General features: G+C 45.9%; 1 protein-coding gene across 2 annotated transcripts; it reads right to left on the minus strand.

Moving 5' to 3' along the window:
- Positions 1-2,095: 2,095 nt before the first annotated feature.
- LOC115105011 (myotubularin-related protein 6) lies at positions 2,096-23,247 on the minus strand. Of its 2 annotated transcripts, XM_029626525.2 has the most exons (14): positions 23,024-23,247; positions 21,140-21,265; positions 16,773-16,935; positions 16,068-16,225; positions 15,851-15,979; positions 11,219-11,353; positions 10,987-11,119; positions 10,786-10,895; positions 9,512-9,637; positions 9,269-9,412; positions 9,032-9,138; positions 8,818-8,952; positions 7,545-7,671; positions 2,096-2,685 (listed from the first exon to the last, which is right to left on the minus strand). In XM_029626525.2, exons 1-14 carry the CDS (start codon positions 23,045-23,047, stop codon positions 2,368-2,370), a joined length of 1,935 nt encoding a protein of 644 aa, XP_029482385.1. In that variant the 5' UTR covers positions 23,048-23,247; the 3' UTR covers positions 2,096-2,367. The 2 variants fall into 2 exon arrangements, with proteins under 2 accessions (XP_029482385.1, XP_064863138.1); XM_065007066.1 differs by having other exon boundaries at positions 10,987-11,353.
- Between the last annotated feature and the right edge of the window lie 384 nt (positions 23,248-23,631).

Raw genomic sequence — 23,631 nt, forward strand, 5'->3', positions numbered from 1 at the left:
GACGAGCAGGTGTCCACATTTGGCCATGTAGTGTATATGGAGCATGTGTGTATGTGTGGGTGGACGTGCATGCAGGTGTACTTAGCCCTCAGTAGTGTCATGGCTGTCTGGGGTGTAGAACGTAGCAGAATGTTGGCGTGCTATGGGAGAGGAACCATGTCGTGTAGAAGACCTGTTAATGTTTAATGGAAGTTAAAGTGCAACGGGACTAAATGGCTTATGGAAGCACACTTCATCATGTAGAGGGAGAGAGAAGTGTAGGGAGTGAAGTCTTGTCTATGCAGTCCAACCCTTCAGCAGACACTCTTGACATAGTGTTTGTGTATGTATAGTAACAGTGACCTCCAGAGCTCATTTACAACAAGGACCTTCTTGTCTCAGGCTACAGGGTTTTAGCTGGTCTTTACTGAAAGCTGACACGAGTATAGTGTAGAAACAATGTATTGGTGAAAACAGACATAATCACACACACAGGCTTGGTATAAAAGGCCTGGTAAAGTACATTGGTACAGTGTCTTCATGGAGGTTTGCAGAGAGCTGGTGGAACTAGTTCAATGCCCATGCAGGGCATATTCATAAATCATTTAGGAGCAAGTGCTTTACCCCCCTCCCCCAGTTACATTGTGAAGTTTGTCTGAAAGTATGTTCACACACACAAGTAATACCATCTGTACACTGTAGCTTGTCAGTGTGTGAGAGGGATCAGAGAAATGGTTTAGGTCAACTTGTATAAACCCATTCCAGACAGTCTAATCCTAACTCTGTTACACTACTGTAGTGACTGCTGTGGGACAGCAATGTCCTGACCTCGGCATGGGCCGTCGTGGGGTTACATTATACACTGTAGTGAGGCTACACCGGTCCCAAGGGCCCAAGGGGAATCAAGGAGGGCCTAGTTCTAGTGGCCAGCTCAGATGCACTACGACGAACAACTAAAATCAACGGGTGACTGTCCTATTGCTTGCTGTCGCCACAGCGTGTTGTAGCGACCACCTGCTGGATGCCAGCTATGGCTGTTCTCACCAATGTGGAGGAGGGGAAAAACACACACACCTGTTTAGGCGAGGTGCTGCCTAGCGGAGTAGAACACTTGAAAAATACATGGAGAGCCGCACACTCTAGGAGCTCCGATGCAATAATTGAATAACCTAACCAACGTTGACAGACAAGCGGTCTTCATCAGGGTATAGTCACCCTGACGTTCTCACCAATGGAACATGAGGAATTGTCTGAAAGATCGCGATAACCTGGTCAGAGGCTCTACTGCACATGTCAAACTCATTCCATGGGAGGGCCAAGCGTCTGTTGGTTTTCCTTCCTCCCTTGTACGTGATTGATGAATTAAGGTCACTAATTAGTAAGGAACTCCCTTCTCACCTAGTTGTCCAGGTGTTCATTGAAAGGAAAAACCAGCAGACACTAGGCCCTCCATGGAATGAGTTGACAGCCCTGCTCTAGTCTCCTCTAATGGATTGACAAACTCTTCCAGTCTCTCACACACAGCCTCCTTGTTCTCCTGCTGACCCCTCAAATGTTCTATGACCCTAGAGTAACTATGGCAATTACCTTGAAAATGGGGTTATGACCTTACCCAGTGAGACAAAGGTAACCAACTGGATTATCCAATCAACCCAAGGGAGCCAATGGGATTATCTCAATGCCATGTCCACAGATGAATGTTGGACATGGAAGTAAAAATCAGCTTTCAGCATCCATCATTCAGATTACAGTGGAATCATGCAATCTCAGAAGATGGAACAGTTTGAAGGATAAATTATCTGATTTCAGTGCAATTCCACGTTAAAACAGGGTTATCCAAAGATGTTCTGGCTTAGACGGAGGATCGAGACGTTTTAGAACTCAAATCTGTACCTGGCCGTCACCCCATCTGGAGGATCACAATATTAAGAACATGAAATATGGGATGTTCATTACTAAATCGGCTAGACGTTGGATTAAGGGGAGAATCTGATGGTTTGAACATCAAGAGATCAGAGCAGACACAGTCTGATGCCAGGAACTGTCCTACAGAGCATTGGCTTTCACAAATACAGTTGTGTTGAGTTGAATAACATAGGCAGACAGAACACGCAGATCTTCATGAAGTCATTTATTCTCTTTAGTGCTTTTCAACATTCTTAAAAACAAGCCTTTCTATGTGCAGTAAATGCCGCTTTCTATAAAGATTTATAATACAACCTTCATTCGCCAACATAGGAATATGGCTAAACACAACACACACACACACTCACTCACACCAACACGCACTCACTCGTCCTTTAGTGACCCCATCTCTCACTCTTTCCATTCCTCCTCCCTCCATTCCAGCCCAATCACCCCTCCTCCATTTCTCCAGTATCACGCGCCTCAGCAGGTCATGCGGGCCACTCCAAACTCCAGGCTGACCACAGCGGGCTCGGCCTTGGCCCCGTATGTCCCCTGCAGGTCACTGTAGCTCTCCTTGCGCTCTGTACCGCTGCTGCCCTCTACTGTCCGCTCTGTGTCACTGCAACACTCTGTCACCTCCTCTCCCACCTCCTCCTCCTCCTGCTGTCGCTGTGCCTCCTTCCAGCTGAGGGGGGCTCCCAGGATGAGTGAGTGAGGGCGCGTGGGGAGGATGCGTTGGTCTCTAGGGGAAGCCTGGGGATCCGGGGTGGGGGGGCTGATGCCATGCTTCTGTAGCCTCTGGAGGGACAAAGAAGGAGACATAGGGTTAGATTTAGTAACGAGAACCCCCACCCATAAAAACATATTGCGCACCACCAATACCTCCACACAATCACCTGTTGTTTTCTGAATTCTGATGTGCTGATTGATGTCACATTGTGTGTCGTTTCAATACACCAGCACCACATTAAAACCGTACCTCTAACCCCTCCTCTCAAGCCATATTTTATTTATTTATTAACTTACACCTTTATTTAACCAGGTAGGATAGTTGAGAACAAGTTCTCATTTACAACTGCGACCTGACCAAGATAAAGCAAAGCAGTTCGACACATACAACAACACAGAGTTACACATGGAGTAAAAGAAACATACAATCAATAATACAGTAGAAAAATCTTTATACAGCATGTGCAAATGAGGTAGGATAAGAGAGTTAAGGCAATAAATAGGCCATGGTGGCGAAGTAATTACAATATAGTAATTAAACACTGCAATGGTAGGATGTACAGAAGACGAATGTGCAAGTATAGATACTGGGGTGCAAAGGAGCAAGATAAATAAATAAATACAGTATGGGGATGAGGTAGATTAGATGGGCTAATTACAGATGAGCTATGTACAGGTGCAGTGATCTGTGATCTGCTCTGACAGCTGGTGCTTAAAGCTAGTGAGGGAGGTATTTTTGCAGTTCGTTCCAGTCATTGGCAGCAGAGAACTGGAAGGAGAGGCAGCCAAAGGAAGAATTGGCTTTGGGGGTAACCAGGGATATATACCCGCTGGAGCACGTGTCAGTGAGCTGAGATAAGGCGGGGCTTTACCTAGCGTAGACTTGTAGATGACCTGGAGCCAGTGGGTTTGGCAATGAGTATGACGCGAGGGCCAGCCAACGAGAGTGTACAGGTCACAGTGGTGTGTAGTATATGGGGCTTTGGTGACAAAACGGGTGGCACTACATCCAATTTGTTGAGTAGAGCATTGGAGACTATTTTATAGATGACAACGCCGAAGTTGAGGATGGGTAGGATAGTCAGTTTTACGAGGGTATGTTTGGCAGCATGAGTGAAGGATGCTTTGTTGCTAAATAGCCTTTTCTAGATTTAATTTTGGATTGGAGATGTTTAATGCAAGTCTGGAAGGAGAGGTTCCAGTCTAACCAGACACCTAGGTATTTGTAGTTGTCCACATATTCTAAGTCAGAACCGTCCAGAGTAGTGATGCTGAACGGGCGGGCAGGTGCGGGCAGCAATCAGTTGTAGAGCATGCATTTAGTTTTACTTGCATTTAAGAGCAGTTGGAGGCCACAGAAGGAGAGTTTTATGGCATTGAAGCTCATCTGGAGGTTAGTTAACACAGTGTCCAAAGAAGGGCCAGATGTATACAGGATGGTGTCGTCTGCGTAGAGGTGGATCAAAGAATCACCCGCAACAAGAGCAACATCATTGATGTATACAAAGATACAGCCCCCTGAGCCCCCACACCTCCTGAAATGACGCCACACTGTTAATAATTTTATACAATTCAAACCTAAGGCAGGGTTCGTTCTTGTTAGCCATACAGCCAACTTGGCCTGGCCAAACAAACAGTTCAGCAAAACACATTTGACCCTTTTCTCTGCTTGAATAGCTTGGCCCCAATCACAAACATCCCCACAGAGAAGACCACTCCCAACCTCACAGTCTAGAGACAATAACAGCATTATCCTGGCACACAGAAAAAAACATGATCAGTCTCAGTCACTGCACAAAACAGATACCCCTCCCCAACTCCCAGGTCAACCCTATAGCTATTGGTGGCCAGGGCTCCATGTAATACTGGAGGTCCTCTGACATGTTTGGCACTGGGAGCTTATAGAGCACTCTCCACCTATACCCTGCCATGCTCTCAGCCCCCCACAACCCCCTGATGCCCCGTCACTCCCACTAAGCGGAGGGTGTACAGTGACTTACCCCCCACTTCCACAGGCTCGGCGTGCTAAATATCAGTAATATCAGTCTCTGCTGTCACTTGCAGTGGTGGCCACTCCTCCAGAGGCTGCTCTAGCACACGCTTCACTGGCTCAGGCAGAGTCTCCTGGACCTTCCCATGACTCTCACCAGCAACCTAAGAGACGTTAGTCCCGCCTGTTGTGCCAACTCCTGGGGGGTTTCCCACCCCCCACCAGTCGTTGGTCAGCTAGTCTCCTGCTGCCATTAAATGTCACTGCAGGGTGGCTGAACAAACGGACCTCAAAGGGATCAGTGGGTTGTGGAAGATGGGCTTCTCCCACGCCTCCCCCTCGTGTGGGCCTCAGCAGCTGCCAGGCACTCAGTACTGTAGCATAGAAATCAGAGACCCCTGCTTCGTTTAGTCTCATGAAGAGCTTGCGGCGCAGCCCTAAACCACTCATAAACAGAGCACATGCTGGTTCCCTCCAGCTAACATCAGTGTGGTACAGTAGCCTCTACACTGCTTCGAGTCAGAATGATGCCACCCTGCTCTCCAGGTCCACCAGGCCTTGTCCTCCCTCCTGGACAGAAAATAATCCATGTATTTACGTTGCATGTCCGCAAGCAATCCGCCGGTGGGGAGGGGGGGGGGGGGTGTATCTCCCTCACAACAGAAGTTACACGCCCATCAGACAAAAGGAAACAATGGGTTCTCGTTTTCCCCACTCTGTTTTTCCAACCCAAACAAGAAATGGATGCTGACAGCTCTCTCTTAACATGGAAAATCCAGCTCTTACAAGTGCTCCTTTCTCTTTGATGGGATAAAGAGCCCCATGTCCCAGTGTAGTTGATAGAGGATCTTGCATCCCCCACCCTATCCTGCCACACCAGCTCAACCTCCGCTACACTCAAGCTCCCCAAGTACCCTGAAGAAGAAAAGGCTGTATACTGCTGACAGAAAAACCCAATCTGGCTTTCCATACATCCACCACTGACAGAGACTCAAACTCCCCTTTCCGGTGTCCCCACCTCTCCCAAAAGCCTTGGAAGCTTGAGCAAAAAGTGTTCTTGTAAGAGCTTTAATTTGAATTTTCAATAGGACACCTGCCTGGGCCACAATTAGAAACCAGTAGAGTAGCCCATGAAGCCACCGTGCCATAAAAGACCTATCAATTTACACAGAGTCTATAGAAATGCCCTTACACACCAATGTGACCCACTTTCTTAGCCTATACTGCTTCCTGGGTGAGGACACTAAACCCCTCATTCTTCATCAGGTGTTGTGCTGACCTTACAAACCTTTCAGAAGCAGGAATATAACACTCCAGCAGAACCTTCTTTTTCCCTTTAGTCTCCCTCAGGAAGCTAGACAGTTCCCTCGCTGTATGTATAGGGCCCACAGACCCTGTACTCACCTCCTCAGCATGCTTACCGTTCCCCACAGACCCTGTACTCACCTCCCCAGCATGTTTACCGTTCCCCACAGACCCTGTACTCACCTCCTCAGCATGCTTACCGTTCCCCACAGACCCTGTACTCACCTCCTCAGCATGCTTATCGTTCCCCACAGACCCTGTACTCACCTCCTCAGCATGCTTACCTTTCCCCACAGACCGTGTACTCACCTCCCCAGCATGCTTATCATTCCCCACAGACCCTGTACTCACCTCCCCAGCATGCTTACCGTTCCCCACAGACCCTGTACTCACCTCCCCAGCATGCTTACCGTTCCCCACAGACCCTGTACTCACCTCCCCAGCATGCTTACAGTTCCCCACAGACCCTGTACTCACCTCCTCACCGTTCCCCACAGACCGTGTACTCACCTCCCCAGCATGCTTATCGTTCCCCACAGACCCTGTACTCACCTCCCCAGCATGCTTATCGTTCCCCACAGACCCTGTACTCACCTCCTCAGCATGCTTATCGTTCCCCACAGACCCTGTACTCACCTCCCCAGCATGCTTATCGTTCCCCACAGACCCTGTACTCACCTCCCCAGCATGCTTACAGTTCCCCACAGACCCTGTACTCACCTCATCACCGTTCCCCACAGACCGTGTACTCACCTCCCCAGCATGCTTATCGTTCCCCACAGACCCTGTACTCACCTCCTCAGCATGCTTACCGTTCCCCACAGACCCTGTACTCACCTCCTCAGCATGCTTACCGTTCCCCACAGACCCTGTACTCACCTCCTCAGCATGCTTACCGTTCCCCACAGACCCTGTACTCACCTCCTCAGCATGCTTACCGTTCCCCACAGACCCTGTACTCACCTCCTCAGCATGCTTACCGTTCCCCACAGACCCTGTACTCACCTCCTCAGCATGCTTACCGTTCCCCACAGACCCTGTACTCACCTCCTCAGCATGCTTACCGTTCCCCACAGACCCTGTACTCACCTCCTCAGCATGCTTACCGTTCCCCACAGACCCTGTACTCACCTCCTCAGCATGCTTACCGTTCCCCACAGACCCTGTACTCACCTCCTCAGCATGCTTATCGTTCCCCACAGACCCTGTACTCACCTCCTCAGCATGCTTATCGTTCCCCACAGACCCTGTATTCACCTCCTCAGCATGCTTATCGTTCCCCACAGACCCTGTACTCACCTCCTCAGCATGCTTACCGTTCCCCACAGACCCTGTACTCACCTCCCCAGCATGCTTACAGTTCCCCACAGACCCTGTACTCACCTCCCCAGCATGCTTACCGTTCCCCACAGACCCTGTACTCACCTCCACCACCAGAGTTTCCGTTACTACAACAACCTGCCTCTGCTCATCCCCCCCATCTATACACCCCCTTCTCCAATAAACAAACAATGTGTTAACACTGCACCATGAAAGAAATGCATAAAAACGTCAAAATAAGCACGAAACAGGATAGAAAAACGATAGTTGTCCTCAACACAACCCATCAACCCAGTGAGATACAAGTACTCACAGCCTCCAGGTCTTTTATTGTGTTCTCCAGTTGGCAGTTGCTCTCTTTCAGGGTGAGAACGTTCTTCAGGACAGACTGACGGGGGTGCATGGAGCGATCAAACTGGTGGTACATATTCCTCCAGAACCTGACACACACAGAGAGAGAGAGAGACAGAGAGACAGAGAAAATAATGTATAACAGGGTAGGGTTGATGAGAGACAGGGATGGAAAGGAGGAAGAGAGAGGGACGGAGAGGTGGAAAAGGGGGAGAGATCAAAATGTATTTTCTTCATAAACAACAGGTGTAAACTAACAGTGAAATGCTTAATTACGGACCCTTCCCAGCAATGCAGAGAATTTTTTTTATTTTAATGAAAATATTTTTTGGGGGGGATGGCTATATACACAGGGTACTGTACAGTTTATGACTCAAGATTTTTAGGTCCTTCCTCTGACACCGCCTGGTATAGAGGACCTGTATGGCAGGGAGCTCAGCCCTAGTGATGTACTGGGCCGTACGCACTACCCTCTGTAGCATCTTGCAGTCGGATGCCAAGCAGTTACAATACCAAGTGGTGATGCAGCCAGTCAAGATGATCCCAATGGTGCAGCTGTAGAACGTTTTGAGGATCTGAGGGCCCATGCCAAATCTTTTCAGCCTCCTGAGGGGAAAGGGGCGTTGTCGTGCCCTCTTCACGACTGTGTTGATGTGTGGACCATGATAGTTCCTTAGTGATGTGGACACAGAGGAACTTGAAGCTCTAGACCTGTCCCACAACAGCCCCGTCTATGTGGATGTCGGCGTACTCGGCCCTCCATTTCCTATAGTCCACGATCAGGTTGTTGTTCTGGCACCACACTGCCAGGTCTCTGACCTCCTCCCTGTAGGCGGTCTTATCGTCGTCGGTGATCAGGCCTACCACCATCTGCAAACTTAATGATGGTGTTGGAGTCGTGCTCGGCCACACAGTCATGGGTGAACAGGAGGGGACTAAGCACGTACCCCTGAGAGGCCCCCTTGTTGAGGGTCAGCGTGGCGGATATGTTGTTGCAGAAGGTGTTTAATACCAGGGTCCTTAGCTTAGTGATGAGCTTGGAGGGCACTAGGGTGTTGACCGGTGAACTGTAGTCAATTAACAGTATCCTCACATAAGTGTTCCTTTTGTCCAGGTGGGACAAAGCAGTGTGGAGTGAAACAGAGATTAGGAAGATGAGGAAAGGATAGAGAAAGGATATTCTTAGAGAAGAGTGGATGAGGGAAGGAGAGAGGAGGTAAAGGACTAGTTCTTACTTGAAGTGGCAGGGCAGGGTGGAGGGTTCTAGGACGGAGTGCGTGTCTGCATATGTGGGGCAGTAGGCAGGGTTTAGGTAGTTCTGCTGCTCTCTTAACAGAAATGCCCACAGAGAGTGAGTCCTGTCTCCAAGTCTGGCAGGAGAGAGAGAGAGAAGACTGAGTGAGTGAGTGGGAGAGAGATGGAAAGTGTGCATGTTTGTAGTTTACTCACTGCAGCTCTTCTCTCCGTCTCTGGTTGTTAGCCAGGAAGTTTCCGTACTGACAGGAGTGAACATGTTCATGGATCTGCAGCAGCAGCCACTCACTGAACTCAAACGCCTGAGGAAGAGTAGGTATCATCATCATCACCACAATCATTCCTCACTCTTCCACTGTGATGGCTGCTATGTGGTGAGTATACTGGAAACACCAGATGCCTGCACACACACACACACACACACACACACACCTGGGGAAACTGCTCGGTGAGCTGCCACACACACTCCAGGAACTGTGTGAAGACGGGGGACACCTCCTTGGGGTCTCCATCCAACTGGTCACACCTGTCTGCAAACTTGTGTCCAAATGAGATCCAGTCTTTCTCTATGAGGACCTGAAACACAGAGAGAGCAGAGTTTCTTATGGCATGTTTCCTTCCTCTACAGGCATAGGGAAGTTGTTTGATGGTGCAGTAACACACACACACACTTACCATGAAGCCTTTGATGGTGCGGTAGTAGGGGTCCATGAGAAGAGCTCCCAGAGAGCAGACCTGGGCTGTCCGATCCCAGCCGTCTGAACAGTGGACCAACACACTGGCTCCTTCTACGGTCACTGCCTTTGGGGGAGGGGGACTGAAGTTAAAATCACTCCCATTGCCATTATCATAAATTGTAAATAAATTATATATTTTTAAATACAATGTTTTAATTGTCACACACACCGGAAAGGTGCAGTAAAATGTGTTGTTTTACATGGTCAGGATTAGGATATTAGAACCAGTGACCTTTCGATTACTGGCCCAATGCTCTAAGTGCTAGGCTACCTGCGTCATGTGACAAATTAGAAAAATGGTGGAGAGTCGACTCCAAAATAATTGATTCCTCAGCTGCACGTCGATTCCCGGTGTTGACTCCCATTTCTGAATGTCAAGATTAGATTCCGCTCAGAATCAACTCCTAAAGATTCAGTATTTTTGGAACAGAGGAGACTGAGTAGTTGCCGTACTTCCACGAACACTTGCATCCTTCATAGCGAGCTAGCGAGGGACGGATAGCGAGGGGAGGGGCACAGCATAGTCAGGTCGGCCGCCAGGCAGACAGTCAGAACCGTCCACTAGGCCCGTCTATAGGCAGTCAAAAGCTGGATATCGCAACGGGATGCTGTATCTCACTATTTATTTCCTTGCAATGTCTCGCAACTTCAGTAAAGCCGGGCCTATTATCAATGAATAGGCTAGGATATTCTACACGCAACAGACGGAAGACTGAACACACACTGGCATCATGACACTGCTCTAACAGTTGAGAAGCGTTTTTCAACTAAAACTAGAGTTTCTACAGACAAATGCAGGTAGGTCCCTCCCCGTTTTCTTCTGTTTAAGAATCATTTTGCAACAGAATCGGCAGAATGAATACGCCCCCAGGCGAGCCAGCGTGAGGGAGAGAGGTGCGCATGTGTCTTGGTAATCTATTTTGCATTCCTCGCAAATTCACCATAGTAGCCTCAAGTTCACCTCTTCCCCTCTGGTTTTATTTACATGAAACAACTTTCCCCAGACCTATATAGCATATAGTCTAGTTAGGATATAACACGGAAAATCATGTTGTGTGATAACTGCACTGCTACATTGTTTTTCGGTTTGGGATTTTTCTTAAAACGTTAAGGATCTCAAATGAACATTTATACCCCTAACTGTCTGCAATCACAGTGTGACTAAACTGAAGTGGAAAGCAGAAAGTGATTGGAGAAAGGACATGGCCTTACCTTGGTGAGGAAGATGGCTGCATCTACCACAGCTTTGACGTGCCGTAGCCAACCACAGCTCTCCAAGCCCAGCAGGTAGTCATTTACCGACAGAAAACGACTTCCCACCACTGAGACAGGCAGAGAGAGATGGAAGGGGTGAAGTAAATAGCGCATGTGGGTGTAGTGCATGTGTGGTGTGAGTGAGTGTGCCCATCTGACCTTCCAGGAGTTTCTGTAGGCTGGTCCTCATCACGTGGATGTTCTCGATCCCCACAAACTGGAAACGGATGTTGGAGTAGTTATCTTCATTCTCATAGCCTTTACCTGCTGCTCTGTTGGCCATGGCATTCAACTGCAGAGAGGGAGGGCGATAAACAAAAGAATGAAGGAATGGACTGAGAATGTCCACATTCTTTGGGAAGAGCTTGCTAACGGCGTTGCGATTAGGTACCTTGGGCCTGGTATCCATGACGTAGACAAATCGGCTGTTGTGATTGGCTTTGCTGATGGCCTGCAACATGCTCTCGTCCTCCAGGCATCGTGCGCTGAACCCAGAGAGAGGCTGGCTGCACCGACACACTGCTGCCTGCAGGGGACAGGGTCGAGCACAGAAAACAAGGGTTAGGCCCCATACACCTAACCGGACGATTTACAGAGACTTGTTAGGTTGGGAATATTGTGTTGGGGTGAAATGGTAAAAGTTACAGTACAGATTAGGTTTAGATTATGACTGGTGTTGTGATCAGTGGTAAAATGTTAGGGTAGGGATCATCAACTAGATTTACTGTGTACAGATTAGGTTTAGATTATGACTGGTGTTGTGATCAGTGGTAAAATGTTAGGGTAGGGATCATCAACTAGATTTACTGTGTACAGATTAGGTTTAGATTATGACTGGTGTTGTGATCAGTGGTAAAATGTTAGGGTAGGGATCATCAACTAGATTCACTGTGTACAGATTTTTCCTTGAGCAGATGGTCGGGGGGCCTGAACAGAATTATAAAATAATTTGTAGACTGTAAATTGACGGAAAGAAGCCCAAACAGATAATATTCGACTAGCACAATCATTTCAAACCTTACATTTGTATACAATAATTTCTCTCCATTATGTGTGGGAATACTTGGGAACAGATGACTTAAATGAAAATCACTTGGGACTGATTAAAATGATCAACAATAAAAATAAAGAACTTGGGGGGCCAAATAAAAGCAGATGCGTGTTATATGTTTAGGGTGAAGATGGGTAGGGGGTACGGTACAGTGCATTCGGAAAGGATTCAGACCCCTTGACTTATTACACATTTTATTACGTTACAGCCTTATTCTAAAATGTTTGTTTTTTTAAATATTTTTTTTATAAATACTACACACAATATCCCATAATGACAAAGCAAAAACAGGTTTTTAGAAATGTTTGAAAATGTACTACAAATAAAAACTGAAATACCTTATTATTTATTTGTATTTTTTTTTACCCCCTTTTCTCCCCAATTTCGAGGTATCCAATTGATAGTTACAATCGTCTCATCACTGCAACTACCTTACGAACTCAGGAGAGGCGAAGGTCAAGAGCAATGTGCCTGGCCCATCATAGGAGTCGCTAGTGTGCGATGGGACACGAACATCCCTGCCTGTCAAACCCACCCCTAACCCGGATGACGCTGAGCCAATTGTGCGCCACCCCATGGGTCTCTCCCGGTCGCTGCGACAGAGCCTGGACTTGAATCCAGAACCTCTAGTGGTCACTGTGCCACTCGGGAGGTACTGAAAAACCTTATTTACATAAGTATTCAGACCCTTTGCTATGAGACTCAATTGAGCTCAGGTGCATCCTGTTTCCATTGATCATCCTTGAGATGTTTCTACAACTTCATTGGTGTCCACCTGTGGTAGATGAAATTAGACATGATTTGGAAAGGTACACACCTGTCTATATACAGTTGAAGTCGGAAGTGTACATACACTTAGGTTGGAGTCATTAAAACTCGTTTTTCAACCACTCCACAAATTTCTTGTTAACAAACTATAGTTTTGGCAAGTCGGTTAGGACATCTACTTTGTGCATGACAAGTCATTTTTCCAACAATTGCTTACAGACAGATTTTTTCACTGTATCACAATTCCAGTGGGTCAGAAGTTTACATACACTAAGTTAACTGTGCCTTTAAAGAGCTTGGAAAATTCCAGAAAATGACGTCATGGCTTTAGAAGCTTCTGATAGGCTAATTGACATAATTTGGCCTACCTTCAAACTCGGTGCCTCTTTGCATGACATCATGGGAAAATCAAAAGAAAATCAGCCAAGACCTCAGAAAAAGATTTGTAGACCTCCACAAGTCTGGTTCATCACTGGGAGCAATTAACAAATGCCTGAAGGTACCACATTCATCTGTACAAACAATAGTACGCAAGTATAAACACCATGGGACAACGCAGCCGTCATACCGCTCAGGAAGGAGACGTGTTCTGTCTCCTAGAGATGAACGTACTTTGGTGCGAAAAGTGCAAATCAATCCCAGAACAACAGCAAAGGACCTTGTGAAGATGCTGGAGGAAACGGGTACAAAAGTATCTATATCCACAGTAAAACGAGTCCTATATCGACATAACCTGAAAGGTGTCTCAGCAAGGAAGAAGCCACTGCTCCAAAACCGCCATAAAAAAGCTAGACTACAGTTTGCAACTGAACATGGGGACAAAGATCATACTTTTTGGAGAAATGCCCTCTGGTCTGATGAAACAAAAATAGAACTGTTTGGCCATAATAACCATAGTTATGGTTGGAGAAAAAAGGGGATGTTTGCAAGCCGAAGAACACCATCCCAACCGTGCAGCACGGGGGTGGCAGTATCATGTTGTGGGGGTGCTTTGCTGCAGGAGGGACTTGTGCACTTCACCAAATAGATGGCATCATGAAGCAGGGAAATTATGTGGATATATTGAAGCAACATCAAGACATCAGTATTAGGAAGTTTGGTCACAAATGGGTCTTCCAAATGGACAATGACCGCAAGAAAACTTCCAAAGTTGTGGAAAATGGCTTAAGGACAACAAAGTCAAGGTATTGGAGGGACCATCACAAAACCTCATCCTATAGAACATTTGTGAACAGAACAGAAAAAGCATGTGTGAGCAAGGAGGCCTTACAAACCTGACTCAGTTACACCACCTCTGTCAGGAGGAATGTGCCAAAATTCACCCAACTTTTTGTGGGAAGTTTGTGGAAGGCTACCCGAAACATTTGACCCAAGTTAAACAATTTAAAAAGGCAATGCTACAAAATACTAATTGAGTGTATGTAAACTTCTGACCCACTGGGAATGTGATGAAATAAATAAAAGCTGAAATAAAATCACTCTACTATTATTCTGACATTTCACATTCTTAAAATGAAGTGGTGATCCTAACTGACCTTAGACAGGGAATTGTTACTAGGATTAAATGTCAGGAATTGTGAAAAAAAAGGAGTTTAAATGTATTTGGCTAAGGTGTATGTAGACTTCCCACTTCAACTGTAAAGGTCCCACAGTTGGCAGTGCATTTCAGAGCAAAAACCAAGCCATAAGGTCACAGGAAGAGGCACAGCTCTGGGGAAGGGTATCCACAAATGTATCCAGCATTAAAAGGTCCCAATCATTATTTTTTTACCACCCAATTTCGTGGTATCCAATTGGTAGTAGTTACAGTCTTGTCTCATCGCTGCAACTCCCGTACGAACTCGGGAGAGGCGAAGGTCGGGAGTCATGCGTCCTCAGAAAACACAACACAACCAAGCCGCACGGTTTCTTGACACAATACACATCCAACCCGGAAGCCAGCCGCATCAATGTGTCAGAGGAAACACCGTACACTTGGAGACCTGGTCAGCGTGCACTGCGCCCGGCCTGCCACAGGAGTCGCTTGTGTGCGATGACACAAGGATGTCCCTGCCGGACGATGCTGGGCCAATTTGCGTCGCCCCATGGGCCTCCCGGTCGCAGCCGGCTCGAACCCAGAATCTCTGGTGGCACAGCTAGCACCTCGATGCAGTACCTTAGACCAAGAAGGATTGGAGGCCCCTCCAATCATTCTTAAATGGAAGAAGTTTGGAACCACCATGACACTTCCTAGAGCTGGCCGCCCCGGCCAAACGGCGCAATCGGGGGAGAAGGGCCTTGGTCAGGGAGGTGACCAAGAATCCGATGGTCACTCTGACAGAGCTCCAGAGATCCTCTGTGGAGATGGGAGAACCTTCCAGAAGGACAACCATCTCTGCAGCACTCCACCAATCAGGCCTTTATGGTAGAGCGGCCAGGCGGAAGCCACTCCTCAGAAAAAAAGCACATGACAGCCCGGTTGGAGTTGCCAAAAGGCATTGAAGGACTCTGACCATGAGAAACAAGATTCTCTGGCCTGATGAAACCAAGATTGAACTCTTTGGCCTGCATGCCAAGCGTCACTTCTGGAGAAAACCTGGCACCATCCCTACGATGAAGCATGGTGGTGGCAGCATCATGCTGTGGGGATGTTTTTCAGCAGCAGGGACTGGGAAACCAGATGAAAACCTGCTCCAGTGCGCTCAAGACCTCAAACTGGGGTAAAGGTTCACCTTCCAACAAGACAACGACCCTAAGCACACAGCCAAGACAATGCAGGAGTGGCTTCAGGACAAGTCTCTGAATGTCCTTGAGTGGCCCAGCCAGAGGCTGGACTTGAACATCTCTGAAAAGACCAGAAAAAAGCTGTGCTGTGACGCTCCCTATGCAACCTGAAAGAACTTGAGGATCTGCAGAGAATGGGAGAAACTCCCCAAATACAGGTGTGCCAAGCTTGTAGCGTCATACCCAAGAAGACTTGAGGAAGTAATCGCTGCCAAAGATGCTTCAACAAAGTACTGAGAAAAAGGTCTGAATACTTATGTAAATTGTTTCATTTTTCTTTTTTTTATATATTTGCTAAAAAAAATCTACAAACCCGTTTTTCTTTTTCATTATGGGGTATTGTGTGTAGATTGAAAAAAAAAACACACAAAAAACTACTTAATACATTTTAGAATAAGTTACGGTAAGGGTGAAGATGGGTAGGGTGGGGTAAGGTGTTACCTTCTTCTCCTGGTAGAAGTATGTGAGGACAGGAAAGCGTCCTTTGCTCCTGAACTTGGAGCTGCCGACGATGATGGGCTTACTGGCCGTAATGGGCACATACAGGTCCCTGGGATACGTCTCACATATCTACAACAGGAAACATGGGATTTGTTGTCAAATATTGAACCAATCTTATTCCATTACATCCTGAATCCTATTGGAACGCTCTGCCCACCTTGTAGTCCCTGTTGACATCAGTGAGCTGCCATCGGTCACAGGGTACGCCCATCCTCTCAAACTCCGCCCCCAGATCGATGAGCTGCCAGCCTTCCTCTCTCTGCTGCTCGTTTTGCTTGGGGTTGTAGGAGAACGCATAGAGCTCATCATAGGATACTAGGGAGGGAGACAGAGATGGAGAAGAGGGAGAGAGCAAATGTCAACATTCTTTAGAAACTTCACTCAACTCAACCGTCCTGCACACTCAAAGTAAGCGGGCACAATTACCTTATAATCATCTAACCAACGATTATGAATGAAGACTCATTCAAATAAACAGTCATAACCGTTTAGTTTTTGTTTTTTGGGGGGTGGAATGAACTGCTGACTGAAGACAGGACGGCAGGTCATTCTTGCTGTTGAGTCCATTTCCGCGGTAACATGGACTCTTTACAACGTGATGAAACTGTTGCTCCTTGCTGAAACAAGCAAGGTGTTGTGGCAAACAAGTCTTTGGTTGCCTCGGCAACACCCCCCTCCCTGCAGCAGCAGCACATGCAGTCAGGAGCAGAGGAGAGGAAGAAATGTGCGTCTTACATTTTTTTTTAAATAAAAATGCTATTCTAACGATTTTAAAACGGTGACCACGGTCATTTAGCTTACCAATAACCATCACCGTCACAGCCCTAACTGAAACACACACACGCTCAGGTACAGTAGGTACCTGGTCGTAGCAATCTGAGCAGTGAGCTGTAGATGTCGTGACAGTCTCTCTCTCTCTGGACCACAAAGTGGACCACTCTGAAGTTACGACACTGGATGACCAGAGGACAACCGCTGGTGGTCAACGACAGCTTCTCCACTGACGCTATGTGGTGGTGCAGGATCTGGAGGGGAACACAAAACAGTCATGACACCTTTCCTTAATATGACACCACAGGACATACTGTAGGGGCAGCAGGTAACTTAGCAGTTAAAAGCCAGCCACCGGAGGTTTCCAGTTCGAATCCCGGGTCTGACTGGAAAAATATGTTGGGAAGTGAGCTGGCAACTGGAAGGTCGCTGGTATCAAATCCTAGATGTGATTGCCTGCCATTGTGCCCTTAAGCAAGGCATTTAAACTCCCACAACAACTGGTTCATGGGCACCCAGTGTAGCAGTCCCCTGCTCCAACCTATGTAAGTGTGTCTTTTAGAGGGGTTGGGATAAAAGCGGAACTCAAATTTCGGTTTAACCTTTTGTAAAACAGATAAATAAAGTCATCTTAATCTAGAGGTAGAGACCGTTTTCTTTCACTCTATCAAACATTTAAACACACATAAAGGACACAGGGAGATAATGTGCACTCACACACGCGCTCATTGCAATCATCATACCTCATCACCTTTTTCTATCTACCAGGAGTGTGTGAATGAGGTTACCAATTCATTAAAGCCTTTTCATGACCATCAAAACAGAGAGCATGAAAGGACAATGCACCAAATAAGCATATTTAAATCAGCCCATCACCATAATCATATTAGATAACCAACAACCTTAGTGACTCCAACCCTGGGACATTATTAAAATGCGCAATCATCAGCATAGTTAATGACTAGCAGAACATTCCAACACTAAGTGTGTGTGTGTGTGTGTTTGTGAGAGAGAGAGAAGTAGCAATGAGTCAGACGGTAAGTTTGGGCGATATACCGTATACCGGGTTATTTGAAAATAGAAATGGATTTTCAATACCCTTAACTATTTGAGACGTTTTTTTATAAATGTGAACGTTTGTAGCTACATTTAAGTAAAAACCTGCAGTCAAATTGTGCTATACATTAGGAGATAAAGATTGCGTTCTTCATTTCACCAGTCACATAATTTTTTCATTATGAAGCTTGACGCTATTCGCCAGTCACATGGTGTTTGTGTACAAGCACACAATGACGAGAGACCATGGCCTTGTGAGTCACCCACTGTTGTGCAGCCAGGTGATCTAGGTGACCTAGCTACAGTATGGAATTTAAATTAAAAATGTCTTATAAAAACTCTTATAACTATTAAGTTAACTGTCTAAAGATGTGCTAAATGCTCTGTAGTTGTTCATTTGGTTTGTTCATTTAGTAGCTTGTGAGCCATCTAGTTACAGCGGTACCTCCTTTAAAAGTTGCAGGGTACTGCAGCACAGCTTGCACGGTGACGCAGAATTATATGGCACGTTATTTAAGTGTGAACCACTGGTACCATTAATGCTAGTATGTGCTACTTTGACCACCAAAGGGCATCATTGAGAAGCATTTGATAGCCTTCAATAGCGGCTGTACTAGAGAATTTAAAACCTTTTTTTGTAAAAACATAGTGTAATGGGCTGATAAAGAAATGGTGTTTCTATCCTAAGAAAAATGAAAAACCCTCTGGGTTTCCGTTAGGATAGCACGGAAAATATGGCGCTGTACAACGTGACGGCCGGGAGTAGCCTACAGTACTGGGCTATTTAGCTAAAGAATCCCTGTGTCATGCAGGCACGCGGGAAACCGGGGTTCAATTCGACAGAGAGGAAGGAGTAGGCTGTCCTAGTAAATCATTTGTTCTTAACGGATTCCATAGGGGTTATTTCATAGTTGTGAAATATTCACTACTTTTCTACAATGTAGAAAATAGTCAAATGAAGAGAAACCCTAATTAATTTGATTAATATTATGGTGTTTCTAATCCAAGAAAAACAAAAATCCCTCTGTTTCCGTTAGGATGGAACTTCAATGTACTCTTTAAATAAATAAGACCACCACTTTTAACAGCACATTACTCAACACTAGTGAGACTCATGTAGCCTACGGTAGGCCTGCAGTATAGCAAAAAATATGATGTGACTCTCCGCCAATAATTAAATATAGAGGATTGGAGGATATTTTTATCATTATTTTATAAATGAAAGCATAAAGATGCCATTATTAGTTGCATTATTTTAGTTTGAACGTGCAGACTGGCACTAAGAACAGCGGGAACGATTCCCTAGTTAGCGCCATTATTAGTGCAATCCCCCTTAAAGTGTTGCTCTGTGCTACCCAGTGGGGCGGGGGTCCACCACCCCTTTCTCATGGGCTAGGTCCGTCTTCTGTGTGCGGCTCTGCGGCGCACCCTTGCCCTCGTGCCTTGAACCTGTGTAAAATGTGCGAGATAAAGGTCATTCTTGAAAATAGGGTGAGACATTGTTATTAATTTGTAAATAAAGCCAGTTTATTATTTTGAATGATTTATTTAGTTTTTAAGAGGGAGAGAAACCAAAAACCTACAGTCATCTCATGGGGCCCCCAGTCGAGGTGGGCACGGGTATTGAACCAGCATCTGTAGCAACACAGCTTGCACTGCTATGCAGAGTCTTAGACCGTTGCGCCACTTAGGCGCTGTACAACGTGACCGGTCGGGCGTGGGCTACAGTAAGAGCAAAATAATCCTAACAAAATAAACAGTATTAGTAAGTGATACTGAAGTCGTGCACAATTATCAGTTTCTATTTAGGTTTATGTCGCCCATTCATTGTCAGTTAAAGACACCATAGGACCCAAAAGCATATTCAGCACTCCAACTCCCGCTTGCGCTGGTCTGGAGCAATGAAGTGGTGACGCAGGGTACCGTACTAAACCACAAATTACCTCTAAGTCCCGCAGCATAATCACCAAACTTTTAGTGGAACATCCACTGTAAGTGGTTAGCCTCTGGCTCAAGAGCCTTGTTTTGCGCGTGCAGCAAACTGAGTAGCATTTTGGAGTTACTTGTATAAGTTTATGAGCTGGGATGTTTGTCCTGCAAATACTTTAGGTCAGAGACTGTATTACAATGTTCCCAATGCGGTCGTTAATATTTAGTTAGCACTGTTTATGGGATTTTACATGTACTTATTAGCATTGCTAACCTTCGGATTACAATAGCGCCCTGTGTATTCAGTACCGGTACTACCGAATAGCCCGGTATGAAGTTATGACAATCTAGACTCCGCCCAAGCCTAAGACAAAGTCTTAGCATCTCTTGAATATTTATGCCCTGGAGGCACATTTTGCCTTGCTACACATACTCAGACTCTCTGAGTGCTAGCTACCAAATTGACACACACATTTCCCCTTGCTCAGCAGTAGGAAGAGGAAGGAAGTGTGTAGGAAGCCTGGCAGCAGTGTCTTTGTTAAGAGATCCGACTCCAACTGTGACCCTGGAGCTACATGGTTTACAGATGTCTGTTCCAGACTCCAACCCAGCCAGCACTAACTAACCTACCCGATTCAACAGCTGACTAAGGCGCTACAGAGGGTAGTGCCTACGGCCCAGTACGTCACTGGGGCCAAGCTTCCTGCCATCCAGGACCTATATACTAGGCGGTGTCAGAGGAAAGCCCCAAAAATAGTCAAAGACTCCAGTCACCCAAGTCATAGACAGTTTGTTTTGCACTGCTGCTACCCGCTGTTTATTATCTATGCATAGTCACTTCACCCATACTTACATGTACAAATTACCTCGACTAACCTGTACCCCGCACATTGACTCGGTACCCCCTGTATAGCCTTGTTATTGTTATTTTATTGTGTTACTTTTTACTTCAGTTTATTTGGTAAACATTTTCTTAACTCTTTCTTGAACTGCATGGTTGGTTAAGGTAAGTAAGCATTCCACGGTAAGGTCTACACGTTGTATTCGGCACATGTGACAAATGAAGTTTGATTTATCAAGTCAAGCAGGCCTAATAAGAGCTTACTGTCTTCCCTCATTCCTACTCTCTCACCCCTCCCTTTCCACCTGGCACTGCCAACAGGTTACCAAGGCGATGTTGAGAATAGGCTGGGCCAGCAGGTTACTGTAGCAACAGTTGTCACTTGAGGAAGGCCGAACCCAGTTCCCACGGTGTCTCAACAGTAACTATCACCGCTAGACAGACTACACACACCTCACACTGCCCTACTTACTCACACCACCCACACACACACACCTATGATATTAATGAACACTAATCTGTAATGGGGTGTGTCAGGCATTAGCTGAAGCAAGTCCTACATTCTGAATTTAGAGCGCTGTGTGAGATGAGGTGTGTTCTGTATTCCGTATTAGAATAGAGGTACTTCTTACCCAGATCTCCTGTGCAGCGGTGGTGGCGTTATTGCTCTCCACGAAGATGAGATGTGTGGCTGTCAGGTGCAGAGTCCCGCTGGTGGACTTGTTACTGAAGCGTTCCAACAGACGCACCTGCTCCACCTGCACAGGTACAATTATGATTACGGTGACACCTGTCAAACCTGTCTCCTTGCAACATTATGTAAAGAGATTTGGACTCTCTCTTTCCCTTGTCCACTCAAACCCAAGCACAAAAACACTTGTAGTGAAAACCTTTGGCCCTATTACCATGTCCTCACTAATACTCCCACAGCATGAATGTCAGTAGAACATTGACAGAGTCTGTCGAACCAGAGTTGATAACTTCTTGACTGGATGCTTTTAAAAAAAAATACACATTCCTGGTTCACTGACTCCTGTTGACAGTGGTTACAAGATGAAGAACTACTTAATTTAACTCTCACCTTTGTCTTCACACCCTGTAGGTTGTATCACTTTAATGGCATTTAGAACACTTGACTGAATATACTTCATCCGCACTATTCTAATCTGTGATTAACAAATAGGCTAGCCTATTCTCTCTCCCTCTCTTTGAGTCTCTCTCTGTTTCCCAGCAACCAGTGTGGTGCTAGGCAACGCCACAGGATGGCGATCAGTCAGCTCAGTCAAGGCCTGGTAGCAAACAGAAGAGAGTGTGTGTGTTTGTGTAGACTGACACACACACACACAGAGGAGGAAAGAAAAGGTTGATGACGGGCCTGAAGTCAAGCTGATGACTGTCCTGTTCACCAACTGCATTGCAGTTCCACAGTCCCAAGGCCTATTTCCTTGATTCGGATATCAGCATGATTCAGATTAGTGCACCCATGACCACAGCAAATCTCAGGAGTTGACGGTCTGTATGTTTTAATTAAGAGTTCAAACAGGGTCCAGGGGGGCAGAGCCTAAAATACTGCAGATGGGTAACACCCTTGCAGGCGACCACACCCACCATCTTTCACCTGAACAAAACAAACACACACGACAAGTGCCAGTTCAACAGACACACTCCTTCAGGTGGCACTTCACTGATAAAAAAAAATACAAAAGGACTTTGAGGTGGCTCGTCACTGCAGTGCCACCAACATGAAAGCCTTGAGCCTGTTTTGTGAAAACAGCAGCTGTGATGACGTCTGTCACTCACTATAGCAAATCATTGCATAACTAGCTCATTATTCTGACTATAGCATAAATACAAAAAAATAATCCACTTTGCTCATTTGGCGTATTGGTGGCCCCATGATCTGTCACACTAAGTGCATTATCTGGAAACATCCAGCTGGTACAATAAATCTAATATCGTGTTTGTGCAAAGGAGGACAGGCAGCTGCAGGAGGCGGCTAGCGAGAAAAACAGGTCACTGGCACACAAACACATCAGACAGTCTGTTGTCAAAACAGAGAAAAAATAGATTGTCTTCATGGTGTAGCCTACTCGGTTGTCTCCACCTATACTGTTTTATATTACTAGCAACGTCTACAGTGGCTTCCCTGAAGCTCTCTCTCTATCAAGTTCTAAAATCACCACCCAAAGCGCGAGCCAACTTGCCCATTCTAAACAACCATTGTAATGGCCATTCATACAGCCGTGCAGCATCCGCTTCTCTTGGAACCAAAACAAGACTGGGCATATTAACAAGTTAGCTAGCTAACTAACTAATTAACTGGCCCTGTATCGGTCAGGCCTAACGTTAGCTTTTAGGGCACCATTGTCAACGCACCAGACGTTGTTGTAATTGCAAAGCAAGTTATTATAGCTAGCTAAAGTTAGTTAACTAGCTACATCATATGCATTTGACATGTTTTGCTGAGGTTAAACAAAAAAAACAGTAACGTGAATGGCGCTAGCTAGCTTTCTTACCTTAGGCGTTCGGATATGTTCCATTTCCCTGACAGCTGTCAGTGCATGCAACGATTCAACCAGTTGACATGTGATGTGGCTCGCACATCGATTATCAAGGTGCGGCAAGCTGACGTTATTTGATCGCTTGTTTTACTTTGGTACCGACATTGAGTATTCACGATTGTGTATTTTTTTCAGTAGATGCTCGCTAGCTATTAGTTATTCACTGTCGTCACTAGTCACCACAGCCACAAAGTAATAAACCCCGCCCATTTCTACAAATTATCTTCTTAAAATGTGATTTTAAACCTAACCTTAACCACACTACTAACATTATGCCTAACCCTAATTTTTAAATTAACACCAAAAATCACATTTTTGTTTTCATGAATTTTTACGATATAGACATTTTTGACTTTGTGACTGTGGTAACTAGTGGAGACCGTTATCCACTACAGCGCTTCCCGCATGGGTGACGTCAATGGGCGTTCTACCTCACCGCCACGTAGTGCAGATTCCATTGTTTGATTGTTTATTTTTTTTATTATTTGATCTTTTTTGTATGTTTTTAGTATTTTCTCGTTAATACATGTGTTCTGTTTTGTATGATGTAACAATGTAAATGT

This window comes from Oncorhynchus nerka, linkage group LG22, assembly GCF_034236695.1.
Source record: "Oncorhynchus nerka isolate Pitt River linkage group LG22, Oner_Uvic_2.0, whole genome shotgun sequence".
Taxonomy (NCBI): Eukaryota; Metazoa; Chordata; class Actinopteri; order Salmoniformes; family Salmonidae; genus Oncorhynchus; species Oncorhynchus nerka.

Excerpts from the sequence above, each read along its gene's own strand:
- LOC115105011 (XM_065007066.1), bottom strand. The coding sequence starts at position 23,047 with ATGGAACATATCCGAACGCCTAAG. Across the intron at positions 15,980-16,067 it reads ATGTCAACAGGGACTACAAG|ATATGTGAGACGTATCCCAG; the intron begins GTGGGCAGAGCG and ends TTCCTGTTGTAG. Across the intron at positions 7,672-8,817 it reads ACCCTGCCCTGCCACTTCAA|GTTCTGGAGGAATATGTACC; the intron begins GTAAGAACTAGT and ends TGTGTGTGTCAG.